The sequence below is a fragment of the Rhineura floridana genome, chromosome 19, assembly GCF_030035675.1.
Source record: "Rhineura floridana isolate rRhiFlo1 chromosome 19, rRhiFlo1.hap2, whole genome shotgun sequence".
In the NCBI taxonomy this organism is placed as follows: domain Eukaryota; kingdom Metazoa; phylum Chordata; class Lepidosauria; order Squamata; family Rhineuridae; genus Rhineura; species Rhineura floridana.
The window spans coordinates 24,986,591-25,014,103 of NC_084498.1; the positions used below are offsets into that span (position 1 = coordinate 24,986,591).

A 27,513-nucleotide genomic window follows, 5' to 3' on the forward strand; every position below is an offset into this window, starting at 1 on the left:
GGGTGACCCTGGGCCAGTCACTATCTCTTAGCCTAACCTCCCTCACAAGGTTGTTGTGAAGATAAGACGGGGAAGGGGAGAAGCATGTACACCACCTTGGGCTCCTTGGAGGAAAGGTGGCCAGAAACGTAAAAACAAAACAAACCAATCTAGAAGCCCAGCAAAAAAGACAATTCCTTTGTGGTCTGATTTGCCCTTGATTCCATCAAAAGGTAAAAGAGAATAAAATATTTCAACTCACATTTCCAATTCTGAGACTCTTCAGAAAAGTGTCCTATTTCTGTCACAAGCTTAGATGCACAGTGGGCCTGCATCGAGCTTCCTGACATGGAAATGTTGTACTTTCTGCAACCTTGCTTTTTATCTGTTTTCTCACTGTCATGTTGAGCAAGAGATTGCAGTGGGATTAGGGTGCAATCAGAGAGCGTTTACAGGCAAACAAGTTCCTTGTCTTGCACTGTCAAGCGCCCATTGTCCAGTAATCTCCCCAAACAAGTGGGAGAGATATCACAACGTGAGGAAGATCCCCCTGTGCAGGTTTCTGAGTGTGACATTCTGCTTAATGCCTTTTATCTGATTCTGAGAATCAGGTCAGCTCCCTGTATTTTTCTATGCCAGGCTGTGAATAATTTCTCCCCCCTCCTCAGTGCATTTCATTCGAGCATGAACACTGATGTCACACCTTTCAGAAACAGGAACTTTGCCATTATTATTCTAACTTAAAGCTTCTCATTATAACATTTTGGGGTATGGGTGCCTTAGGGCGAGTCCCACCTAGATCTGAAGTTAGGCCCAAATGTAAGACCAATCTTACCAGGGCCAGCTACATTACAGATTAGTGTGCTGCACGCACACACACACACCTCCTATCACCCAAGATGGCAGGGAGGCATGTTGTTGTCCCCCCCCATCTTGGGTGATAAGCATGACATAGCATCACAGTGCTGCAGGGAGTTGCACAGCAAGCCTGTGATGGTGGTGGAGTGGGGCCTGGGAGGGTGGTTGTGTCTCCATGATCTGTGTCAGAATTAGGTCATGGAGTGCATGCTCCGTACCTGAAGCTAGTGCGGATCACAGAGTGGGAGCTACATCAGCCTAGGCCCAGCAGCAGGGGCCCCTCTCAGTGCCAGGGGTCCTTGGCTACTGCCCAACCTGTCTGCCCACTGGTGCTGGACCTGAGTGTAACAATACATCTAGCTAATCTAACATGAGGCTTAAATGGGCTCGTGTTTCAATTAGGACCCATCCGTGCTATATATTTAAAGCTGTATTATACCACTTTGAACAGTAATGGCTTCCCCATTGTTTATTCAGAGCGGTTTAACAATCAGTTCCTCTTTCCAGGAAACTCCAGGTAATTGTAGATCTGTGAGGGGAATAGAGGCCTCCTAACATCTCTCGGCACCCTTAACAAACTCCAGTTCCCAGGATTCTTTGCAGGAAGCCATGACTATCTGAAGCGGTATGTGTGTTATGTGCCTTCAAGTCAATCATGACTTATGGCGACCCTATGAATCAGTGACCTCCAATAGCATCTGTTGTAAATAGTACAGCTTTAAACGTATAGTGCGGATGGGGCTACAGTTTATAATATGCACATAAAACCTCACACTGGCCAGAATGCCTCTCCCCTCCTTCATTCAAGGGATATGCTACAAATAGATGGCCAGATTGATCCTCATGAAGTTGTCATGACATCCCCTGAAACAACTCAGGAACCTTTTGTTCTGTAGAGGTTTGGGTTCCCTCAGAGGTAATGTGTTGGGAGGTCTGATTGCTGGCAATAGGAGGAGCGAGAGGAAAGTGCATGTGGCCAGAGGCAACAGTGGGCACCCCCTTTTCTCTCTCTCTGCCACCCTAGATCACCCCACAGGACGGTGGTCCGCAGAGTTCCCTGTTGCATGAGGCAATAACTGTTAAGGCTGTAATCCTAAACAGATTTACTAGGGTGTAAACTCCATTGAACACAGCAGGGGGTTACTTCTGAGTAAACATGCCTACGATTGAACTATGACAATGTAAGCTAAGCATATGAAGATGCCCTAAGAAGATATTGGATCCAATGTTGCTTTCCTCTACGGAAATGTGTGAAGGTAAAATGGTTGAAGAGGAAACCATCACTATAAAAACAGACAAGAGTGAGGCTGAGGGCCAACAAGACATGACCTTAATTGTGTGATTGCAGAGAGAGAGAGAGAGAGAGAGAGAGTGGGTAGGTAGGTAGGAGGGTAGGTTGGTGGGCCGGGGTAGTAATTAGCAGCCTCAGCATTCTAGTGGGAGCTTTCCTTGGGATTTAAATAGCAGCTTCAGAGAGGTGTTGTTGGGATTGTGGCAGGGAGAGAAAGAGTTCAACTCCCCACCATTGCCATCCATGGTCCTGAAATTGCTAGGCTTTCCTGTGACTGCTATTAACCTAAGGCAAGGATGGCTAATCTGCAGTGCTCCAACTGTTGCTGAACTAAGCCTGCCATCATCTTCCCTGACCAGATGTTGCTCTCCAGGGTCTCAGGCAGGGCTGTTTTTGTGGCCCTTCTTGAACAGGCCAAAAATGGAACTTCTGCACGCAAAGCAATTAGAATATCAATAGCTAGAGGCCTAGCTGGGACTGCATTTTATCTGTTAGCTCTAGTTGTACATGGTTATTGGCTACTTGCTTATTTTAGATTGTAAATCCAATCCAATGTTGATATTGCCACCTTGAGTATCTTGACACAAATGTGGGCTATCAATTCTAGTAATCAAAGCTGCTTTTGTAATTAAATAAATACATTTTTGTTTAGTTTTAAGAGAAATTTAGTATTACCAGGACCGTTGATTTGATGTGCATGAGAGATTTAATGTGTGTAAGGGGTTAGGGTGGGGTGGGAAGTGAGATTATGCATTTGGTAAAATAACAAACAAAAAAAATTATTATCAACATTTTTGATAGTTTTTATTTTCCTAGTTGTTAAGGAGTTTTAAAAAAAACACAGATTGATTTAGGGCTGCTTTAATTTTGTTGTCATATTGACTGAGAGTTGTTTTACATCACAATCTTAATCATGTCTACTCAGAAGCAAGACCTATTGAATTCAGTGGAGCGTAGTCTGTGGTAAGTGGGGTTAGGATTGCCACTAATAGCTATTCCCACTTATTTGGAAGTGTGCCCCATTCTGCTCAGAGGGTCTTACTTCTGAGTAGATCTATACGGTGTGGATATTTTCGGTTACTTTGGCAGCATATCCACATTTAAAGCACATTCCATCCCCCCCAAAATGAATCCAGGGAACTGCAGTGTGTTAAGGGTGCTGAGAATTGTAGCTCTGTGAGGGCTAAACTACAGTTCCCAGGATTCTTTGAGGGGGCAGTTGGGAATGTGCTTTAAATGTGGGGTGTAGGCAGCCGTTATTTTCAGGACATTTTCTTTTTATCTTGCAAACCACCCTAGTTGTTATGGGTTGGATCCAGATTTAATATATATGTAAGAGTAGACTCTGCTGAAATTGATGGAATTGCACTTAGTCATGAGTAAATGAACTCCCACTGGTTTCAGTGGGTGTACTCGCAAGTATAACTCAATCTGGATTAAGGAAAGCGGAGAAATTCGATTCAGTTTGTGTTTCAAGCCAAAACGGTCAAATCTGCACTTTTTGAAATAGGAGAACCGAAATACAGCCATCCTTTGAAATTCACGCCTCTCCAAATTCTGCAATGCAGTTCTCCCTCCAAACTATGTTTACAAGAATGCACAGTTAGGGAAATGTGTGCATAAAAAACGAATATATGAGTGAAAATAACATACAAAGATGCATTATATTAGGAGAAATTGCTTGTGCATTAGTCAAAACTGCACACATGTGTGTATTAGGAGGAATCTGCACTAAAAGGCTGAAGAATTTTTTAAAATCGCAATTTTCTGCAGAAATGTGGAGAGGTGAATTTAAGACTGGACAAATAAGAAACGGAGAGGACCCAGATGGGCAGATTCTCGCATCCCTAATCTGGATCCAACCCTTTATCAGCGAAGGGCAGCCTACAAAACTGAATAACGACAAGAGGCTCTGTGCTCCTGAGGCGCTTCTCTCTCTCCTCAGTTGTTGTTATTATTTTTTATTAGTATTATCGTGATCTCCACGGCCTTGCCGGAACCGGAAGAGCTTCTTCGACCACCGGAAGTGCTAGGCCGGCGAGTAAGGAGGAGGTGGGGGGATAGTTTTGAGCCTTGTCAGAAAGAAACGAAACCGACGGAGCGGCTCGGGCAGCGGGTCGGTGGCGGACTGCGGGGCGCTCTGAGGGAAGGGGATGGGGTGGTGAACCGAAGGGGATGCCCGGATGGGGGCGCGCGCGCGCGAGGAATGGCCGTTGTGACTCCACTTTGGTGGGGTGCCAGTTGAGAAGGGGGTGCGTGAGTGCACAGTGACATCATGGCCCGGGGAGGTTTGGTTGGTTGCTGGCTGCCTTTTTGGCCTGGCGCCGGCATGACGTAGCAGTTAGAGTGCTGGACTAGGGTTGGGGAAGTCGAGGGTTCAAATCCCCGCTTCAGCGAGGATCTTGTCAGTGGGTGGCTTTACTTTACTTTTTAAAAAAAATGTTACTATACTTTTATAAATCTGACTCCCAACGAGCTCAAGGTGGAATGCATGGCGCTCCCCCCCCCATTTTATCCTCACAACAATCCTGTGAGGTAGGTTAGTCTAAGAGAAAGAGCGACTGTTCTGTGACCTGCTGGGTCATAGATGAGGGTAAATTTCCCCCTTAAAAGTCAGATTTGTAACTTGGGAGTGCTTGTCGATCCAAGCGCCGCTGATGGCTTCAAAGGTAGCATCGGTCGTTCATTGTACCTTCCAACAACTTTGGTCGGTGCAATAGCTGCATTCTTTATACATTTATATTTATTTATTATTGCATTTATATCTTGCCTTTCCTCCAGAGCTCAAGGTGGCATGCATGTTTCTCCCTCCCCCCCACTCCATTTCATCATAAAAACCCTAGGTTAGGTAGAAAAGCAGCAATTGGCCCAAGATCACCTAGCAAGTGTCATGGCTTAGTGCGGATTTGAACCCTAGTCTAACACTCTAACCACTTCACAGTGGCTCCCAGGCTTGTTTTTTTTTTTTTTTGGAATGCTGGTCTGGCCACAGTTTTCTATAGTCTAATCCAGGGCTAGTAAGCCTTTTTTAGGCCTGTGGGCACATTTGGATTTTTGAGCAAGTGCTGTGGGCGCCAACCCTTCTCTTCCTAAGATCCCAAAGCAGAATGCAAACTTGTGCAATAATGTGTTTAATTTTGATTTCAAAGGTTCCAGGGCTCAAACCCACCTGGCTGTTATGCCCATGGCATAGCCAGTGATGTGTAGTGGTTAGGCTGAGAGAAAGAGTGACTGGCCTAAGATCACCCAGTCATCTTCATGGTGGTGTGGGGATTTGAACCCGGGTCTCCCAGCTCCTAGTCTGAGACTCCAACCATTACACCACACTGACTCCTGTGGCATGAGGACATTTAGTAGGTGGAGCTTTTCCTGATATGGAAGTATGCATGAGGACTGGAAACTCACTTCCCTAAATTCTGCTTGCCTCCCAGTGAGCTTCATGGCTGATTCATGATTTGAACCTCAAATCTCCCAGGTCCTAATCTGGCACTCTAACCGCTACACTCTAGTTCATCTTAACCTACTTCACAGGGTTGTTGTGGTGTAAAACTGGGAGGAGGGAGTATACTCCCTTGAGCTCCTTGGAGTGGGGGGGGAGATATAAATGTTAACAGATGAATACATTAAATATTAAAAGGGGGTTAGGGTACTGTTGCTATCTGATCAGAGATTTCCTCTTCTTGCCTGCTTGCCAGAACAGAATGACATAAAAGGGCAGAGGAGCATTACAAAAAAGCGTTAGACTGTTTTAATTGCTGCTCTTTTGGCTCTTCCCCCTGCTGGCATTTGCTGTGAGGTGGTTTTTAAAAATAAATTGTGCCTTTGGACTAATCAAGCAGGGCTGTTGTAGCTTCCTTGCTGGGGGTTTGCACATCCTCTCGTTAAATCATGTGACCTCTCTGTCACTTTCCTAATTGCAAAAAGTCCATTGCTTTGTGGATTTGTTGCACGAGGGTGACAGAGCCCTTTAATCCACTTGAATTGCACAGACTTCATTGATGGTATGCGCCTGAATCCTTCCTGAAAGAACAGTGATGCTCTGGAAGCACCCTCAGAGCACTGCTGAGACCTTGTTGCCGCTGTGTGACCCAAGAGTGAGCCTGCCTAGAGCACATCCCAACGTTCCCCTGTAGGTGCGCTTGCAGGGAGGGAATGGACTGTTGCTCAGTGGCAGAACAGCTGCTCTGTGTGCAGAAGGTCCCAGGTTCAATCCCTGGCTTCTCCAGGTAGGGCTGGGAAGGTCCCCGGTCTGAAACTGTGGACAGCTGCTGCCAGTCAGTGTAGATGATAGGAAACTAGATGGACCGAGGGTCTGACTCAAGATCAGAGTGTTTCCTACGTTCCTATGCCGTCATCTAGGGAAGTGAGGAGCTTTGGGATTCTCTGGAATGCAGTTGGGAGATAGTTGTAGAAGCCGAGGGTGCATTTCTCTCACTCTGTCTGGCATGCAAATGGCACGTTATAAGTGGCGGCTGCTTCAGTTGTTAATCAGAGGCAGAATAGATGAGCATATAATCAGGCCTGCAAATCACACGTGCAGAGGCACAGAAGATTGCCTCTGTGCTGTGTGTAGGCTTGATGTCATTTCAGAACAAAAGAACAGGACAGAAAGAGGTGGTTGCTATAGACCAGGGTGGAGAATCAGCCCAAGGACTGTGTCCCTTCTTGGTTAGCTTTCCAGGGGCCAATGCCAAAGGCAGGCAGAGCCCATGTTTCACACACCCACATATCTGTTCATCCACGTACACGTGTGCACACGGGCTGCATTCGTATTTCATGGTAAGCCATGACCCTGTCACCCTCCAGATGTAGCTGAACTACAGTGCCTATCATCCCTGTCATTGGCCATGCCGGCTGGGGCTAATGGAAGTTAGAGTCCAAAACAAGTGGAGGGCACTGGGTTAGGGAAGGCTGGCCTACACAGACTGGCAGTGTGCTGGCAAGAGCTGATGGGCTTTGCAGTCCAAAATGGCTGTGCTGGCTGGGGATGTTGGGCATTGTAGTCCAACAACATCTGGAGGGCACCAGATTGGGGATGGCTGGAATAGGAGCATAGAAATCTGCATTATGCAGAGCCAGCCCATCAGCCCATCTAGCTTAGTCTTGCCTGCACTGACTGACAGAAACTCTTCAGGGTCCCATACAGGGAACGTTCCCAGCCCTAGCTGGAGATGCCATTGGGGATTGACCTTCTCTGTGCGCAGCAGATGCTCTGCCTACTGAGCTGCAGCCCTTCCCTAAGAAAAATGTCCACCTCCCAGGAACATAGGAAGCCACCTTGTACTGAGTCAAACCATTGGTCCATCTAGCTCAGCACTGTCTTCACTAACTGGCAGCAGCTCTCCAGGATTTCAGACAGGGAGTCTCTCCTAGTCCTACCTGGAGGTGCCGTGGATGGAACCTGGGGCCTTCCGCATGTAAATCAGATGCTCTGCCACTCAGCTATGGCCCTGCGCTAGGCCATAGTCTACCCATCTGAAGCAAAGGCAGTTCAGGATACGACCAGTTTATAAGAGAGGGCTTGTCAGTAACGTAGCCTACTGCGGAGACTAGAGCAGGGTTGGGGAACTTGTGACCCTCTGGATCTTGCTGGACTACAGCTCCCATCATCCCTGACCGTTGGCAACGCTGGCGAAGTCGAAGGGAGTTGGAATACAACACCTGAAGGGCCACAGGTTCTCCATGCCTGCGTTTATTGCATTTAGGATATTGTTTTTCACTCTGTAGGATTTTTTCCCCTCGTACCTATTTATAAAGCGATGACCAGTTTCTGTAAATCATGCTTCACCCTCTGGGCCTCGTGCAACAAGCCCGACGAAATTCTTCCTCTTCAGTTGCACTATCGGCTTCTTTGTTTGTGTAAAAAACATCGTCCGTGTTTCTAGGTGTGGCTGCTGTACCAGGAGCGACCTGTCTTGCCTGTTGCTGGTTGTGGATTCTTGAATGAGTGCCTGATGCAGCCTGTGTGTGTTTGTGTTTTAAAGGCAAAGATAACACAGCAGCATGCCAGCCTTACCCTTGGACGAGCTCCAGTTTACAGAGAAAGATTCACTGACTGGGACGGTGAAGACTTTACCAGCCCTGGTAAGCAGAGTGCTTTTTTTTTTTGCAGTTCAGAAGCCTGACGTTATCATCTTACTTCAGTTAATGGAAGGAATAAAACTGGCCGAAAGGAGCCAAAATGCAGTATAACCCCTATGGCCTTCTAGAGGTTTTTGGACTCCGTCAGTCCCAGCCAACATGGCCAGTGGTCAAGGATTATGGGAGTTGTAGTCTGACAACATTGGAAGGCACTCTGGGTCTACACCGACTGGTTTCAGGTTTCTACGCTACCGGTTTCCATTGGTCTCCAGGATTTCAGACGGGGCATTTTCCTAGTGCTACCTGGAGATGCTGGGGATTGAACCTGCGACCTTCATGTGCAAAGCAGGTGCTCAACCACTGAACTGCATAATGATCTTAAAGGACAGTTGGTCCAAAAGTAAATTAAGAACACGACCACCACCTGCTTGCCTCACGGTCCTAGTTATAACTAGACACCTAGTCATCTACACTTGTCCTCTGGGCTGGAAGGTTTCTGCGCTTAAAAAAAAATGTTGCGGGGAAAAAAGCTGAAACTAGCAAGCAGTGTAAATTATGCAAATATGCATTTTCGTTTAATGTATTCTGCCATTGTTTCTGTTTTGCGCAATTTATTCTACTTCTGTTAATCACAGGGAGAAACCAGTGGCTATATAGGGCGCCACAGCTCCACCCTGACTCACGAGAAATCCCATTCAGCCACCTCTCTGGCTTCTGCGTTTTGAGCAAGAAATGTTCACACGTTTTTAAGCATCCCATAAGGGCTAGAAACTTCTTTAAAAAATAAAAATAAAGCTACATTCCTAGGCCGGGTTCGTAAAAAATGCTAAGCCAAACCATGGCTTAGAGTGACTGAGCAACTGTGCAGGTTCCTGGTCTGAAAATTGTGGCCACAGCAGTCCTCTCACGATCCTGCTGCTGCTGCGCTACCCAGGGCTCAGCCGTAGTTTGGCTTAGTGGTATGTCCAAACCTGGGGTCGTGGTTTGTCTCTCCTGGACAAACCATGAGTGGCAAAACCAAAGACAAACCTTGATTACCAGTGAAACAAACCATAAGCCTGGTTTGGACATAACCCTAAGCCAAACTAGCCCTGAGTAGCACGGCAGTAGCCGTGTTGTGGCCATAATACTCAGTCTGGAAACAGGTGATGGAGAAATTGTTATTTTCTCCTGTGGGATCTTCGCTGGGGGTCCTTGAATAAAATTGAAGACACAGGCTTGGAGCAAAAAGGTAGGCCTTTATTAAAAAAAACCCAAGCATATAAAGCCTTACACGGCTTGGGACCACAATACCTGATGGAACGCCTCCCTGACCCGTACACTACGTTCAAGATGAAAGGCCCTCCTCCGGGTGCCTACTCCGAGGGAAGCTCGGAGAATGGCAACAAGGGAGAGGGCCTTCTCAGTGGTGGCCCCCAAATTATGGAATGATTTTGCTGACGAGGTGTGCCTGGCGCCAACACTGTTATCTTTTTGGTGCCAGGTCAAGACTTTCCTCTTCTCCCAGACATTTTAGCATGTGTTCTATATTGTTTTAAATTTTAAAATTGTGTTTTAAATTGTTTTTTAAAAGATGTATTTTAAATTGTATTTGTTTTTAGTTATTGAAACCCATATGTAGCATTTACATTCCATTCTATCATGGCTCCTGATCATTCAAGCTGGTCAAGGAATATCTCTTAGGACAAAACAGCATGTTCCTTGGCTGAAGCCATGACTACATGCCAAATCTGGCTCTCCCTAGAGTGACTGGGAGTTCCATGTACAAATTCCTCCTATTACCTAGCTATAAAGAAAGATTAATTTTAACTCACCATTTTATAACCAAAAGCCTCATAATATAATATAAAGAATGATTAGGGAACACAAGAAGGGAAGAGGGCAAATCTGAGCCAGCCACTTCTCCATAAAACACAGTGAAATGCAGAAAGGCAGCCCGTCGCAAAATACCTCTTACCTCAAGAACACACAATGATTTTATGGAATACATCATGCCATAATAAAATCAGTATCAAGCTAAAATTTCTATCTACTTAGATTTCCCTTTATAAAGATTTCTTTTAACTGAAGTATTTTGCTTCTCAATGGGAGAGCTCAGAAACCCCTGTTTCCAAGATCAAATAGTAAAAATATATTAATCTTAAACAATACTAAATTGATGATGTTCCGTCACGCTTCTAGTCATTTCTTGGCTCGGAGCGATTGCTCAGGAATTTTGCAGAGAGGTGACATTGATTTCTCTGCTTTTCCCTGGACACACGGGTTTTGCTTTTAATGCCTGCTGTATGTGAATAAGGGGAAAGAAATCCATTTTTCCTTAATCAATTTTCAGGGGCCTTAATTGCTTGGGGCCAGGACCCCTTAGGGGTTCTCCATCACAGGCACATTTGCTCATTCACAAGAGCTCATAGTTTGGCTTAGTGTTACATGCAAAGCATGTCCTAATCATATTTACTAGGGACAACTTTTTTACAACCTCCCAATTCCAGACTTAAGAGAGATGCTTCTTTCCATATTATTTGTAGATTGGGCATCCTTTTGACAACTGAGACATGTATTTTTAGGACCCACCCTACTTTGGGGGTTGAGGTTGTTTTTAATGTCAGAATTTAAAATTATTATCACCCATCCTGGGACCTTTGGGTGAAGGGTGGGTAATAAATAATAGTGGTGGTGGTGGTGATGGTGGCATTGATGATAATAATCACCCACCCCTGCTCTAAGAACATGAGAACATAAGAAGAGCCTGCTGGATCAGGCCAATGGCCCATCTAGTCCAGCATCCTGTTCTCACAGTGGCCAACCAGGTGCCCGGGGGAAGCCTGCAAGCAGGACCCGAGTGCTTCCTTTTATTTTGAGCATGGGATCAGAATGCTGTTGTTTCTGGACACTTTCCTTCTTTTCATTTTGTCCTGCATTGTTGCTGGTCCACCATCATTTCTCCTCCAGGCTTCTGTACTCTGAACTTCCATCCCCTTGCCTGTGCCTCTGAATTGTATGTCCTAGTTTTCATGCAAGGAATCTTGCATCTGAATTTTGGATTTCAGTCATACGCTTGGCTCCTGCCCCTGCCCATGTTTTGAAAACAAAACCACTGGAAAGCGTTCTCTGGCCACGCTGAACATTTTATGCTGGATGAGGTACAGGGCAAAGCAGAGTCATCTTAAAAATACAGAAAATGCTGAAGGTCCCATTGAAGTTTTGAAGAGGTGTCCTGAAGTCTCATTGATTTTTTATTTTAAATGGAAGAGTTCTGGACTCATCCCCCCTCCCCTTTGCGACTCCAGGAAGGGCTTCTGAAATCTGTCAGTGTGAGCTCCATAGCTGCATAACCAGTTTCATCAGAAACCACAGCGGGATACTAAAAACTCGAAATGAAAAAAACAAAAACATTACCTAAACCACACAGAACAAAATAAACAGACACATGTGTTTCCTACGAGCAATGTTGAATCCACAACTCCCACTTCCAGGTCTTTTAAAAAGCTGTCATCTGTACACAGTCAGGAATATGCTGGTCCGGTAGGGCGCATGGGGACACTGCCCCACCAACTTCAGTCTGCCGTGAGCCAGCCCTCGCCTGCCTGCCTTCTTTCTTACAACCAGCCCAGAGGGTGGCCCTGCCTGTCAGCTTCCTCTCCTTCCTTAGTCTCAGTGTTACCCTTGTTGAGCTCAGCAGAGAGGAAGATTGGGACAAAACTAGAAATAGCTGGGTCTGCCTGTTATTGGCTCTGGCTCCACCTACTGTTTGGGCTTTCCTGAATCCAGGAATGCCCCTAGGCTATGGATCTGGTCCTTCAGAGGGACCGTGACCCCTACCGAAAGAGCCTCTGTTTTCCCAGGATTCAAGCACAGTTTATTGACCCTCATCCAGTCCACTTAATGAGAGCTGGGCAGAGCCTGTTGTGACTTCTGCAGGATTTGTGAAACGAGTCCTCCCCAAACCACCAACCGGTGACGAAACAGCTGCCAGCAGGCCAAAGGCAGGAGTCCCTGAGGGGCTGGATTCTTGCTAAACCACAGGCCAAATTTCCGACAAACAGGAGAAGTGCCCTTTGCTGCCAGGGCTCCCGAGATTGCTCAGAAAGCAGCGCCATGTTTAGTCTTCGGTCTGTTGACATCCTGTGGCGTTTTGCTTTTCCCCGCAGCATCCCGAAAAGAAAACCGAGCGCTCTTTTGTGCTGTATAAGCCTCCGCCGAAAGCCAGAGGCGACCTGGCGCTGCTGGAGGAGTTCTGGGAGAGAGCCAAGTTTGTTGCGGATGACCTGGAGTGGCTTTTGGCTTTGCCTCATGACAGATTCTGGTGCCAGGTATCATTCCTTCGTAAAGAGAGAAAGAGTGTGTGCGCGCATGTATGTGTGTGTGTACATATGTGTGCGTGGTGGGGAAAATATTGTTCCATCTTCTACACTGGGGTGATGAGGAACCCTTTTCACCTCGAGGGGTGCATTCCCTCCTAGGCAATCTTACGGCAGCCACATGCCTGGGGATGGAGCAATGGGTGTGACTCTACCATGTAGCCATGACAAAGTCAGGGGTTTCTGTCTCCTGCCCCCTTCCCCCAGCAGCCCTACACATGTCTCTCCATCTAGGCAAGCAAGAAGTGGCATCGCCTGCATTTCCAGGAGTGTAGTGATCCAGAGTCTTGGGGATGCGGTCTTAGGCCTCTTACCTTTTGGGGAGTGAGGTCCCACCAGGGTCCCTACATCTCCAGCATTATATGAGCCCATCAGTGTGAAAGGGGAGGGTGTTCGCTGTCAAGAAGAGCCTTCCAACTTGCTTCCTTGTTGTTTCCTACTGACTGTTTCCTACCAATCAGAGTGAAAGGAGTTCAAAAAGCCAGGCCAAGTTGTGGAGAGTGAGAAGAGACAGTGAGTCCTGATGACAGCATCGCATCCACATCATCAAGCCATTTGGCGGCAGCAGGAGACAAATGCTGAATTCAGTAATTCAAGCAATATCTCTGACAGTGAGAAAGAAGCAGAAAACGGAATTCAAGCCTGGCCAAATTAGTCTATAATCTTAGAAGGTTGTCTGATCTTAAAAGGGGGTGTGGCTATTGCTAATATGAAGGGATCCTGCACTCCTGAATTTGCCACTACACTACTGCGCATTTTGGTCAAGCAAAAGCAGTCAAGGAGGGTGTGGGGAAGGGATGTGGCCTAGGGAGAGTCCTGGAGAATTTCATGTGGCCCCTGGGCCTGATGGCCCCTGATCCTGTTAAAGGTGGAGCAGCCCTGTCTTCTTTTTTCCCTCGGCCACCCTAGTATCTATTTAACTATTTGACAATTGCTGTAGGAGGATTGGTAAGAGGGCCCTAGAGCAGGGAGGGGAGCCTATGGGTCTCCAAGTATTGTTGGACTCCAACTCCCATCAGCCCCAGCCAGCATGGCCAGTGGTCAGGGATCATGGGAGTTGTGTTTCCACAATGACAGGAGGGCTGCAGCTTCCCCAGTCCTGCAGCTAAAGCTTTAGCTGATTGACTGGTCAAGGCAAATGGTATAATGTAGTGGTTAGAATGTCTCACTACAGTCAGAGAGTTCTTGGGTTCAAATCCCGTTCAGCCATGAAACTCCTTAGATCACCTTGGGCCAATGAATTTATTTTTCAGCTTTGTCTACCTTACAAGGTGGTTGTTTGAATAAATGATAAATGGATAAATGAGTGGGGGGGAATCATATTTATTTTATTTTTTTGGTGTCCTGAGGTCCTTGAAGGAAGGGTAAGATAAAAGGTAAGAAATAAATGTTTTCATAATTGAGGCTACGAGGAAAGGGCACCCTTTTTGTCTTTTGAGATTTTGAATCTGTGGTGTTAACGGAATAGAGAGAGTAAAAAAGAAAGTATTCAGGATGGTATTTCTTCAGGCAGTGACTTTTTATTTACTAAATTCTTTTTATTTATTAGATTGTAAGTTATGTGAACTTCTTTCAATATCTCAAAAAGGCGTAGTTTGAGATTTTGATAATCAGAACACCAGGCTTAATCAGCCACTTAAAAGGCAGGCAATTAACCAATTAAAATGACAATGGTCCTATTTATGAAGCATGTTTTACTCTGGAAATGAGTAATATAAAAATCTGAAAAGGGCGGGGCCAGGTCTCTGCACTCACAATAAACATGTGGTAGTGCATCTTTAAAAATGTGTGTTTTTTCCTCTGAGTGCGCTGAAATCTTTGCTTCTTTTGAACAGCTTTAATCCGAATGTTTTGCTCACTGTTGATTTCAATCTGCAACAGGCTGCTGTAGAACTCTATGATGATATGTAGTGCCCCTTGGCCAATTACTTGTTTTTTTGTCCCATGAGCCCTTTTCTTGTGGCAGGTGATATTTGACGAGACACTCCAGAAGTGCCTGGATTCCTACCTGCGCCATGCCCCTCGCAAGTTTGACCAAGTGGCAGACTTACCTCCAGAGGTGAATGACCTCCAGAGACGCCTGCATCGGAATGTTTTCCTCACCTTCCTCCGAATGTCCACCCATAAGGAATCCAAAGTAAACACCCCCTTCTTCCTTGACTCAGCCCTCTTTTGAGATGTGTATACATGTTTTTTTGTGTGTGGAAAAATAGCACGTTTCTGTTTGTCTTTCCTAATGGCTTCATAGCCTCCACCTGGATATATTTTTCTTTCTTTGAAACACGGTTCCCTAGTCATTAATGAATAGAAGCACAGTATGCCCTCATATATTCCAGTGGCTTTGGGGAAATGTTAAATGTTTTTGTTTAGGTATATATTTCATTCTGTCCTTAAGGTTGGGGTGGGAAAGAACATTTTCTTCTTTCCTTAAATCGTCGCAAACACCCTCAGTGGCTATTTGTATTTTCAAGAGGAGAGGAACCCAGGGTTTGAACCCAGATCCTGTGTATAGAACTATGTGCAGCTCTGGTCACCTCACCTCAAAAAGGATATTGTAGAGGAGCTCCTCTGTGAGGAAAGGTTCTAGCCTTTGGGGTGTTTTAGTTTAGAGAAGCTTAGTAAGAAGCGATGGTGACAGAAGTGTATCGTATGCATGGCATGGATCGAGTGGAGAGAGAAAGGCATTTTGCTATTCTCTCACAACACTCGAACTCATGAGTGTTCAATGAAAGGGATGCCATTTTCTATGCACAATACCTTTTAGCTGATAAAAATCCTCTAGTTTCATCTGAGGTTGGAAGCGTCTGTGATGCAGCCATTAAATACCGAAAAATGTTGCCATCCCGACGATTGTTATAGTCTGTAGATTGGTTTTAGACTGAGTATGCGTTAGCATGTCCCATCAGTATACAGTGTATTGTATTGTTAACTCTTTTTATGATGTTTTTTATGTTCTGTACTTTGGTCTCTGCTGGTCTTTGACCGTAATAAAGTAATCAATCAATCAATCAATCAATGAAAGTGAACGTTGGAAGATTCAGGATAGGCAAAAGAAAGTACTTCATCACACAGCGCGTCGTTAAACTGCGGGATTCGCTCTCACAAGAGGCAGCGATGGATGGCTTGAAAAAAGGACTAGACATATTCATGATGGATAAGGCTATCGATGGCTACTAGCCGTGGTGGCTGACTATGCTCTGCCTCCACAATCGGAGGTGGTATGCTTCTGAATGCCAGTTGCTGGGAACGGCTGGAGGGGAGAGTCCTCTTCCGCTCAGGTCCTGCTTTTGGGTTTCGCATTGGGGCATCTGGCTGGCCGCTCTGAGAACAGGATGCTGGAGGCTCTCCTTGTGTTCTTACGGTTCTGATCCAGTATTCTGCCGGCTGCTTCCCCTGTAGGCTTCTTGTACATCCTGCATTTCCACCATGGAGCTTAAAAATTAGTTGAAACTTTTAAATAAATGTAGTTCCATGGAGGTTGTTTATTTTAAGGACGGGGAACTTTTTTCAACCCCAGCACCCCATTCCCTTCTAGGCAACTTTCCCAAATGCCAGTGGTGGGTGGGGCCAGAGGCAAAAGTGGGTGGAGCAATTAATGCAGGTTTAACCTTTGTACAGCAGGCTAGTTTCTCCGCACCCTCGCCACACCCCTCTCTGTCCTCCATCCAGGCGAGCAAGAGGCGCTGTCAAGAGTTCATTCCGGCCAGGCAAAAACCCTCAGGGTGTGGCCTGGGGCCAGTGAGGGGTGTGGCCTGAGGGGAGTCCTGAAGGCCAGATAGAGAGACCCGGAGGGCCACATTCAGCCCCCAGGCCTAAGGTTCCCCTCCCAATTTACTTGAACCCTTTCAAAATAATTTACAAAGAAGTAACTTCAAGACAGCCTGTAAGAAATAAGGCAGAGTTAGCCCTTCATATTGGTTCGACAGGTTGTCTCTGCAAGAACAGCATTGGGTCCCCATTTTTTTTTTAAAAAAATCTGTTTCCAACCGTTTAAAATTGGGGTGGCTAACCTGTGGCGCTCGAGATCTTCATGGACTCCAACTCCCATCATCCCTGACAATTGGCCATAGTGGGTTAGTGGGAGTTCCTGTCCAGCCACACTTGGAGAGCCGCAGGTTCGCTACCCCTCTCAGCAGCCTTGGCCCAGATGACCTCAGGGAGTGTTTTTTCATATATGATCCTCTTTGTGTAATAAGGTGATTAGAGGAGGCCTTGCTTCAAATTCTGCTACCTTTTTGAAGTCAGATTCAGAGATCCCACAATGGCTTTGCCATCTTGTTGCTGGTAGTCTAGAAAGAGGTCTCTCTGACTTGTGTTGGGCTTCAGAGGCATTTGGAAAGTAATGAAGCACTTTTTGAGTGCCTCAAGAGCTCAGCCAGCATTTGTGGATACCAGGTCAAATTCATGTAGCTAAGGAGCAGGGTCTTCTCAGTAGTGGTACCAGTGCTATGGAAATCAACCCCTGGGAAATTCTTATAAGGCCTGCCCTGTTTGCTGTCTTTAGGCACATTATAAACATGTTTGGAACTAGCGGGGGGTTGATGACGTGTGGCTTTTAGATTTTGGTTTTGCTGATTTAGAGAGATGAATTCTAATGTGTGTTTTTTGATAGTTGTGTTGTATGTTTGTTATGCTATAAGATGCACTGAGGGTTCTTTGGAGGCATGTGGTATCATATAAATGTTAATTGCATATAAAAATAGAAAAAATGCTCTGTAGAGTCTTTTAGCCCTAAATATACGCTGGTCAAAGGATGCTCTGTAACATCAGGAAAATTCAGAGTGCTTTTAGATCTTTCCAGGCCACCCTCTAAATAAAGGGCTTGTGGTCTTCCTTTTGAATATAAGGGGTGGCTTGTCCTAATTCTGTCCTCTTATGTTATAACACACAGAGAGGCAATGCTACACATGCGCGCACACACCCTGGGGTCTTTGCAGTGTACACTATCCCTCCACATCCATCATGATAACGATAGGCATTCATGGAGGATAAGGCTATCAATGGCTACCAGCCACAGTGGCTATGTTCTGCCTCCATTGGTCAGAGCCAGTAAATCTCTGAATGACAATTGCTGGGAATCTCATTTGGGGAGAGTGCTGTTGTGCTCAGGTCCTCTATGGTCAAAGGCAGCATGCTTCTGAATACCAGTTGCTGGAAACCACAGGAGGAAAGATTGCTTTTGTGGTCTAGGCCTACCTGTGGGCTTCCCAGTGGGGCCTCTGGTTGGCCACTGTGAGAACGGGATGCCGGACTAGATGGGCCATTGGCTTGAGCCAGCAGGCTGTTCTGATGTTCTTATTTTGCTAGTTATCCTTAAGCATGTTTCAATCTCCCCCCCCCCCAACCCCCAATTTAGGATCATTTCATCACGCCATCTGTTTTTGGAGAGATCCTTTACAATAACTTCTTGTTTGACATTCCCAAAATCCTGGATCTGTGTGTGCTGTTTGGAAAAGGCAACGGCGCTCTGCTCCAGAAGATGATTGGTTAGTGAGGGGAGGCTGGGACAGGGTGAAGGGGGTTTTGGGTAGGAGGGACGGACACCCTCTAAAAAATGGGGATTAGATTGGATTTGCCACTTTTTCCAGTCCAGTTGGCTTTACTAATTGTAAGGGGTAAAAGGTTACGTTTCAGCAATTAGTTTGTCGCTTTTCTTTTGTGTTGGTCTAGTTGGGCTGCTTGGCTTCCTTACTGGGAAACAGAAAATCAGCACCTCAGCTATACTGGGTCTTAAAGAGAGGCTGCTCCAAAGTGGTCCATTGTTAAGGGACGTTGAAGCTATAAAGTGGGGGTGGGGAAATCTCAGGCCCAGGGGCCAACTGTGGCCCTCTAGCCTCTGCCTGGCCCTTGGGACTCTCCCAAGGCAGCACCCTCTCTGCCCCTGCTTTACACCCTCCTTGGGTTTTGCCTGGCTGAAATGTGTCCTGATAATTCTGCTTGCTTGCTTGGATGGAGGCTAGACCATGGTTTGGCGGAGGGTGATGTGCAAACCAGGCCAGTATGGGTTATGTGAAGAGGAATGCATGGGGGAATGCCCTAGCTAAGTGCGAAGTTGTCTCTTTTAAACTGCCTGAAATTTTTCTCTCTTTCCTTTCCTTGCGCCCCTTCCCCCCACCTCCTCAGGAAACATCTTTACTCAGCAGCCAAGCTACTTCAGTGACCTGGACGAAACCGTGTCGACAGTCCTTCAGGTTGTACTTCTTATTGGGCGTACTTCGGAGCATCTCAGTGGGGTGGGGAGCTGGATGTTGTTGTTGGACTCCGGCTCCCAACATCCCCAAGCCAGCGTGGCCAGTGGCCGGGGGTGATGGGAGCTGTAGTCCGACAACATCAGTTCCCCCCCCCCCCGCTTTCATAATATGCCATTGAAGAGCGGTTTAGAAAGATCATGCAGTAAATCATGCCACGGAGGGAGTTCTTAGCAACTGTGTGAAGTCTGAGATGGAGAGAACTGGTGCTTGCTGGGGGCAGTTCATCCTGAAAATATATGCCAGAAAGAAGCAGCTGGACACAACTTCCTTTATGCGTCTCCATCCCTTGGAATGCTTGAGCCACTTTGCATAGAAGGATGTAGGGCTTGTCCAGACTGTTTTACGTTTTTGTGTCTGTGAAAATTCATGTTGTAGCACTAGAGTCTGCTGTACGGAAACATAACAACAGGTTGCAGTACACCCTTGAGTTGGTAGGGTGAATGGAAGGGCATGTATAATCGAGAAGTACCAATTCTATTCAAAAGTCCATTGTTACAAAACATCTACAGAATCTAAGAGTGAGATACAAAGGAAATAGGCAACATGCTCCCGCACAGAGACACATCTTAAGGTCCTGTTCTGGAAACTGCAAGAAGCAGCCATAGGATTTCTCTTCCTATCCAACCGTGTTTTTCCCTCTACACAGTGGGTAGGAAGGTTAATAATAATCATAATAATTTTAAAAAATTCATTTATCCTGTCTTTTTCCCAGAAGTGGGGCTCAAGGCGGCTTACAAAAATTAAGACAAATAGAGTTAAAAACACATAAATAAAACATACAGAAGTTAATTAAAATGTAATTAAACTAACTGTAAAATTAAAACCATTTAAAACCTAGTAATTTAAAAACATGCACACAAAATACAAATCAGTAAAAACAGCACACCCTTGCAGTCGTTTCCCGACAGCCTGTCAGAACAGGCTAGTCTTCACTTGTCGACGGAAGGACAACAGGGAGGGAGCCAGGCTAACCTCCCTAAGAAGGGAGTTCCAGAGCTTGGGGGCAGCCACCGAAAAGGCTCTTTCCCGCGTTCCCACCAGATGTTCCTGTGAGGGTGGCGGGACCGACAGAAGGGCCTCCCCCCAATAATCTCAGAGCTCGGACAGGCTTATATGTAAATGTCTTAAGTTAGTGAAACGAACCTAGATGGGAGGAAAGAGAACTGTGTATTTGTATGCAAGTAGCAAGGTGGGTGTTCTGGTTAAGTCTGACATTCCTTTATAGCTGGGGTGGAGGACCTCAGGTCTTGCGGCTGAATGTGGCCCTCCAGCCCTCTCTATCTGGCCCTTGGAATTCTCCCCAGGCCACACCCCTCCCTTCCCCTGCTTTGCACCCTGAGGGTTTTTCCCTGGCTGGAATGGGTCCTTGAACTCCGATAACACCTCCTGCTTGCCTGGATGGAGGATGCATGTATGAGTGTGTGGAGAAACTAGCCAACTGTACAGAGGCAAAATTTACACCCGCTGCTCCACCCATGTTTGCTTCTGGCCCCACCCACCATTGGCCTGTGACCCCCCCTTCCTCTGCCCCCAAAGGCTAGCCAGAAGGAAATGGGACCCTCCGGCTGAGAAGGGTTCCCCACTCCCTGGCTTTGTAGCAGAGGGAGCTCTCTCTTTGGAGAATGGGTGACCTCGGTCAGATGATGAGCACAGATAAAAGGCAAAATGCACCCTGCTGCTTTCCGCTCACTGATGTCTCTGTAACTCTGCCCTTTGCCTTCTAGGTATTCGGCAACCTTCTGCACACGTGCGGCTTGCAGTGTGAAGGGGCTTCATCCGTGCCCCAGAAGCTGGAGGAAAGGCTCAGATTGACTCCTGGGGACATGCCTCTGCAGGTGGGATGTAGGCACGGGACGGTACTCCCTTGTGACCAAAATCCTTCCTCCAAGCTCAGCCTTGGCGCTGAGCCTGACCAGAGTTACACTCCCCTGCCCCCAAGGATTATGTCTCATTCTCCACATGGTTGCTAGTAACGGGTTTTTCCCCTTGTCCTGTGACTGGGTGAGGCAGCTTTTCCCCATCACGTGGATTTATCTATGTTAGCTTTGTTTAGGCACTTTTTAATTTAATAATAATAAAAAAGACTGTTAGCGTTTGGTATGTGTACTTTTAGAATCTCACCAAACACTTCATTTCTTTGTATTCTTTAAGCAGAACCATGGGCATCTGCAATAATTTTTTTTGGGGGGGGGGCGGAGCGAAGACAGACACTGGAAGGGTGGGGAGCAGGCTAGTTTCTCAAAAAAAAGAGAGAATAGTGTCCATACATTTTGCCCCGTATCTCATGTTCTACAAACACTAGTACTCTTAAAAAATGAATTAATTAAAACTTGGGGTCCGGGCTGTGTACACACTACACGTTTACAGCACATGGCTTCCTCCAAAGAATCCTGGGAACTGTAGTTTGTTAAAGGTACTGGGAACTGTAGCTTTGGTGTGGGGGTCAAGTACAGCAAGCCACGTGGTTTAAATGTGCTTTAAATGTCCAGGGGGGGGGGAAGGGAGGGGGAATTATAGGACAGGGAGTGGTTTGTCAGTTTATTTTTTAAAAACTGAAAAATTGTGCTCTAAAATCTGAATTTGAAAAAAAAGGCCTTTTTTTCTCTTCTTTTTTCACTCCTAGGAGTTGAAAGATGTTGTACTGTACCTGTGTGACACCTGCATCACTCTCTGGGCTTTTCTGGATGTCTTTCCACTGGCTTGCCAGGCATTCCAAAAGCATGATTTCTGCTACAGGTATGTGCTACAGCCACTGCTGTGAATCCGTATGTGTGTGCTTCCCTTCTACTATAGCCGTGTTCTTCAACCTTGGACCCCCAGATGTTGTTGGACTCAATCTTCCATCATCCCCAGCCAGTTGGGATTCTTTGCAGAGCACACAGGAAGCTGCCTACACCAGGGGTAGCCACTGTAGTGTCCTGATGTTGCTGGACTTCAACTCCCATCCAGTAGTTTAGTGGCAAATTCAGAAATGCAGGGTCCCTTCATGTTAGTCACAGCCACATCCCCTCCCTCCTTTTTTGCTGTGGGGTTGAGAATAAGACCCTTGTTAATGCCTTCTCCCACAGCAACAGACATCCCTAGGAGCCAATAAGCATGAAATAAGAGTGTTAGCTACTGAGAAGAGGCTTCTGTGGCTGACTCACCTCCTGTCACTCTGAATGGCTCCAATCAGCATAGAAGGACAAGGAAGCATGTTAGAAGACTCTTCTCAGTGGGTAAAACACTCCACTTTCAGGCAGATTGGCTTGTAGGATGCTGGAGCCATTGGGACCCTGCTCCCAAAAAAGTAAAGGGTCTTAGACACACACCCCAAACCCTGGACAACTACACCCCTGCTCCCATCAGCATTAGCCAGCATGGCCAACAGCCAGGGATGATGGGAGTTGCAGTCCAACATCATCTTGAGGGCACCACGTTGGCTACTGCTAGTCTACACACACCGGCAGCAGTGGCTCTGCAGGATTTCAGTCTGCAGCCTCTCCCAGCCTTACCTGGAGATCGAACCTGGGGCCTTCTGCATGCAAAGCAGTTCCTCTATCATTGAGCTATGGACCTTTTCCTATATATGAAGCTCCCTTGCACCATTTGAAGCCAGGCATTGGCACAGCTAGCTCAGTGTTGGCTGCTGTGATTGGCAGGAGCTGTCCAATGCATCATGTGGGCCTCTAGAACTAGAGATGCTGGGGGCTGAGCCTGGGACCTTCTGTATGCTGAGAGTGTGCTCTAGATCAGGGATAGCCAATGTGGTGCCCGCCAGATGCTTTGAACTTCAGCTGCCATCATCCCTGACCATTGGCTGTATTGACTGGGGCTGATGGGAACTGTAGTCCAAAATATTGGAGGGCAGCATACTAGCTATCCCTTGTGTAGACATATCTGTGATCTCCCTGCCCTCATTTTCCTCTGCATTTATCAGTGTGATAATGTTGCGCGCGCACACACTTCCCTGCTTTGATTTGTCTTTAAAATACATACCCAATTCACAATTAGGTTTGTTTCATTTTTTTAAAAAGGCTTGCTGCCTTTTACGAGCTGGTGATACCTGAACTGGAGTCTGCAATTAAGAAGAGACAACACGAGGATAGCAGGTAAGTTTCTTGAGGAGATGCCCTTGCCCCTCTGAAATAATTGTACTTGCTCCTGTAGGCACAGGCTCTGCAATATATATCTGCTGCGGTTGCTCCAGAAGTTGGATCTGAAGCTCTTTCCTCCTTTAGGGCAGCGGTGGGGACCAGTGGCACTGTGGATGTTGTTGGATTCCCAACTCCCATCATCTCCAGCCAGTGTGGCCGATGGTCAGGGATGATGGGAGTCGTAATGCAACAACATCCAGAGGCTCACAGGTTCCCCACTCCGGCTTTTGGGTTCATTTGTTTTTTGGCATGCACATTTTACTCATCCCATTCCTGACCTTTACTCCATGTTACTGAGGATAGTATATATGAGGTTATTTCCTTTTGAAAACCGACGGCCCTTCCCCTATAAGGAGGGCAGTCTTGCAGGGCCATCTCTGTGGTGGCCCCTCAGTTATGGAACACTCTTTCCTCTTAGAGATGTCATTGCACTCTTTTCAGCAGTAAGTCAAGACACACCTCTTCACCCAGGCTTTGGGGGAGCTGTTGAGTTGTTTTAGATTGGGTTGGTTCCCCCCCCAATCAAAGTAATCTTTGTGTCTAACCATGGCTTTAAGTCAGGTGTGGGGGAACCTTTGGCCGTCTGGATGTTGCTGAGCTACAGCTCCCATCACCCCTGGCCATTGGCCATGCTGGCTGGGGCAGATGGGAGTTGTAGTCCAGCAACATCCGGAGGGCCACAGGTTCCCCACGCCTGCTTCGAGTGATGCTTTAATGTTATTTAATATGTTTTATTGAATGTATGTACCCCACCATGGGAGCTTGCAGCGAAGGACGGGTCAAACAGATAAACAGAAATAGTTTGGGAGGTTTTACCTCTGGCAGCTTGCTTTGCCTTCTGCGTCAGTAACAAACCACATGACTACATGAAATCCTCTCTCTTCCCTGCTGCCCCCCCCTTCTCAGCTTATTGTCAGATTTGTGGAGGAGGCTGTCTCATTCTCGGAAGAAGGTGGTGGAAGCTTTCCATATCATTGTAAACCAGTTGTGCCTTCAGCCCATTTTGGAGAGCAGGTACGTTTGACTCTCAGGGATTAAGTGCAGCAGGTTGGTCTTAAGTGGGGAAAAAGCCATAATCTTTATGGCATCAGAAAAACTACATACAAATGGATCATGATTACAGGCCTGTATCCCCTTCGCCTGCAATGTTTTATTTTAATTTTTTGCTAGCCTGCTAAGAGGCCAGTAGCCTCCATTTCCATGTTGGCCATGGAAAAGGGGAAGCCTCCACCCCCCACATAGATATGTAACTGCTGCTGCTTAGCAAGCTAGCAAACAAATTGCCTTTTACACAGCGGAGACAGAGTGACACCTCCCTTTTACCAGCTCACTGTGTTTCCTTGCTGGATTTTGATGAAGAGCCTTTTCCTCCTCTGCTAGGGCTGGGAACGTCCCTTAGCTGAGTCCCTAGGACCTTTTCCTTGGACTGCAGGCTTATCTGGGAGTTGAACCTGGGGCCTCTTGCTCCCAACGCAAGAGTTGGGCCCCTAGACAACAAGCCTCACCCAAGCCTGGATAGGCTCATTTGTTCTTGCTGATACGATCCTCTTGTTACAGCTGCGATAATATCCAGCCTTACATTGAAGAGTTCCTACAGATCTTCACCTCGGTGCTTCAGGAGAGGAGGTGAGAGTACCGGCGACAGGTGCTAGAGACCCTTTGCAACCTCAGGGGAGGTGTTGGGGATGCCATTCCAGATGTTTTGGACTATATCAGCTCCAGCGGCAAACCCACTTTGACCAAAGACAGACAACTGGATAAAAAAGAAAAGTGCAGCCGAGCAACTGGCTCCATGCTGCCCCTTTCAAATGCTTTTAGGAACCTCCCTAGCTTTTTTTGTTGTGAGTATTATCCTCGGTTTGTGTGTTCCGCAGTCCGTTCTGCTCACAAATTTCCACGGCTTGCAGTGTGTGCAATCCTGCAGAAGTCATTTGTTGCTCGGAAGGAAGCCGCGCTGAGCTCAGTGGGACTGACTTCCTAGTAAGGGTTGTACCCAGTGCCAGTCGATCTCAGAGTAGATCCATTCAAATTCAGGGGAATGACTAACGCGGGCCCGTGACGTCCAGTGTGGGTCTACTTTTGAGTAGAACTTACCTGGATACAACCTGTTAGATTCCAACAAGCCTTTTCAGGAAAGGTATTTCCCAGTCTGCATCTATATGTTGTGTGTTTGTCACTGGAGCCCCTTTGGGAGGGTGACAATATAATAGTAATACATTTCTTATGCATTTTATATATTTTTCTCTATTTTGTATGTACTATATATATTTTTAAACAAAGAATTGAATAATAATAATCCAACTCTAAGCGTGCAGCATCGCATTTGCAGATTTCTCTGTGACTACGATGAGCTCTTTCCCGTAGCGGATGACGTGAGCCTCCTCCAGCAAGCCTCCTCGACCTTGTATCCTTTGCTGGTTTGCGCTGGCATCTTCATGCTATGCCTCTGGGAGCCTTCGTCTCCAGCCTGGTGCCCTGCAGATACCTTGGACCACAATTCTCATCAGCTCCAGCCAGCACGGTCGTAGGACCCTGGGGCTGATGCGAGCTGGACCGTGCTGCTGGGACTTGTAGTCCGAAACATCTGGAGCGTGCCAGGTTGGTGAAGGCTGGTTTAAACTCTCCCCACCCCCTGCTGTCGTGTCACAACTTGCAAAAATATTGCGCTTACTCAGGGTTTAATGAGTGCTAAAGTTCACAACAAGTCACTCTTGGAACCTGTAATAAGGGGCAAGGGTTCCTCTGAGAATGCTGAAAATCTGTAACCTTCCCCTGCACATCTTCCCCAAATCCTAGGGCTTCTGATTTTGTGGTGTGTGATTTTCAGGCAACCCCTCTTCAGAAATTTCCCTGTGCGCCTCCTCCCCGCTTTCTGATGGTCTGATGTTTGCCAGGAAAGCTTCACCCGCCAGAGTTGGCAGACTGGGGTGCTAACAGTATCCTGGCTACTGTCATTTTGAACTTGCTGCACACGTGGGTCAGAAAAATGCCTTGACGCCATTGGGCAGGGATGAAACCCGGACAGCTTACATCTTGCAAGGAGTAGAAAGTGCCTGGGAGGGAGTAGATAGGAGGAAGACAACGGTCCACAACCCGCCCCTGCCGGAAGCCGCAGCTGGAGCCTCTGCGACGGTGCTGCCCTGCCACTCAGAGGGACTGGAGACGCTTGGGAAGGAAAATCACACGGAGGTGAGTATAAGGGTGTCAGGGAGCTACTCTGGTTAGCCACAGAGCCTGCGGTTCTCCAGATGTTGCTGGACTACAGCTCCCATCATCCCTGATCATTGCTTAGGGAGGGAGAGAGGAGGGGGCAGTGGTGGCTGGTGCCCATTGGGACTGGTGTGGCGGAAGGCAGGGAGCCCAACAGTAGGCGGAACCAGAGCCAGTGACAGGCAGAGCCAACTCATTCTAGTTTTGTCCCCATCTTCCTCCCTGCCGAGTTGTACAAGGGGCAAGTTAAGGAGGAGGAGGAAGCTGGCAGACAAGTAAATAAGAAAGAAGGCAGGAAGTGGGGGCTGGCTGAGGGCAGGCTGAGGTTGGTGGGGCAGTGCCCCAGCTGGAAAGGGGAGGCCCCGCCCATCCATCCATCTATCAGCATGTAGTCCCTGATAGATTTACCCCCAACAGAGAAAGGCTGCCCACCCCTCCATAGTGGGGGCAGTGCATGAGAGTGCCCGGCATGGAGTCCTGGCCAAAGCGGCCCCTGCCTTTTTCTGGGGAGCGCATCCTCTGTTTCTTGTTTGGCTCTGTTGTGCTGAACCAGCAATGGGGAAACTGCTTTGCAGATGAGACCCAAAAGTGAATTCAGATCACAGAAACTGGTCATTGAGCAGAGGGGCTTTTGCTTGATTTGAGGTATGCTTATTTGGTGCAAAAGCCAATGACTGCCTCCCACCCCCCAGCTCCCATGTCCATCCTAGTTCAGCATACCTTGCTTCTTCCAGCATTGTGACCCTCCTGGGATAATGTTGCCCATTGCATGTCTAGTTCGCCAGAGCAGCTGCGGCCCCTGCCCCCAAGATCTCTGGGGTGGAGCTGGATTCTCTGATCTCCCAAGTGAAGGACCTGCTACCTGACCTCGGGGAAGGCTTTGTCCTGGCCTGCTTGGAGGAGTATAACTATGACATAGAGCAGGTGATCAACAACCTTCTCGAGAACAAGCTGGTGGCAACCTTGGAGAAGCTGGATCGAGCGATGCCCAGGTAGAGCTGAGATCACATCACTTATTATCTTGGGTAGAGGGCCCGGGAAAAAAGTTTGCTCCAGTTTTCCCCCCTGAAGTTTTCATTCCCACCCTCCGGGCCTTCATCTCTAATCTCAGGGCCCCCACAGACTGGGGGAGGGGGTTGTTTGTTTTTGCTTTCTGCAACACGCCGTTGATGCCTTAATAGCTTAATTAGTAATGGATCTATCCTGTACCATCCACACATAATTCTGCTTTTTTAGTTGTTTTATGGTGTTTCGCCAGTGTTATTGCTGTCTGAAGGGGCACTCTTATGCTACAGCACAACAAAAGTGGGGCAAGGAACAAAGCGGAAGATTTGTGGTATCAAAGTTTG

General features: G+C 47.1%; 1 protein-coding gene across 4 annotated transcripts in view; it reads left to right on the top strand.

Annotated features, from left to right (window-relative positions):
• Positions 1-4,095: 4,095 nt before the first annotated feature.
• Positions 4,096-27,513, top strand: part of ASCC2 (activating signal cointegrator 1 complex subunit 2) — a 30,098-nt gene continuing 6,680 nt past the window's right edge. Inside the window, exons 1-14 of one of the 4 annotated variants that reach the window (XM_061603129.1) lie at positions 4,096-4,169; positions 8,113-8,212; positions 12,358-12,519; positions 14,534-14,704; positions 17,924-18,053; positions 18,691-18,758; positions 20,543-20,653; positions 21,442-21,554; positions 22,835-22,909; positions 23,861-23,968; positions 24,512-24,580; positions 25,284-25,358; positions 25,963-26,143; positions 26,942-27,156. In XM_061603129.1, the coding sequence (XP_061459113.1) occupies positions 8,132-8,212; positions 12,358-12,519; positions 14,534-14,704; positions 17,924-18,053; positions 18,691-18,758; positions 20,543-20,653; positions 21,442-21,554; positions 22,835-22,909; positions 23,861-23,968; positions 24,512-24,580; positions 25,284-25,358; positions 25,963-26,143; positions 26,942-27,156 (1,559 nt within the window). In that variant the 5' untranslated portion in view covers positions 4,096-4,169; positions 8,113-8,131. Of the gene's footprint in view, positions 4,245-4,275; positions 4,381-8,112; positions 8,213-12,357; positions 12,520-14,533; positions 14,705-17,923; positions 18,054-18,690; positions 18,759-20,542; positions 20,654-21,441; positions 21,555-22,834; positions 22,910-23,860; positions 23,969-24,511; positions 24,581-25,283; positions 25,359-25,962; positions 26,144-26,941; positions 27,157-27,513 lie in introns of those variants that run through there. The other 3 variants (XM_061603127.1, XM_061603128.1, XM_061603126.1) reach the window with 3 other exon arrangements.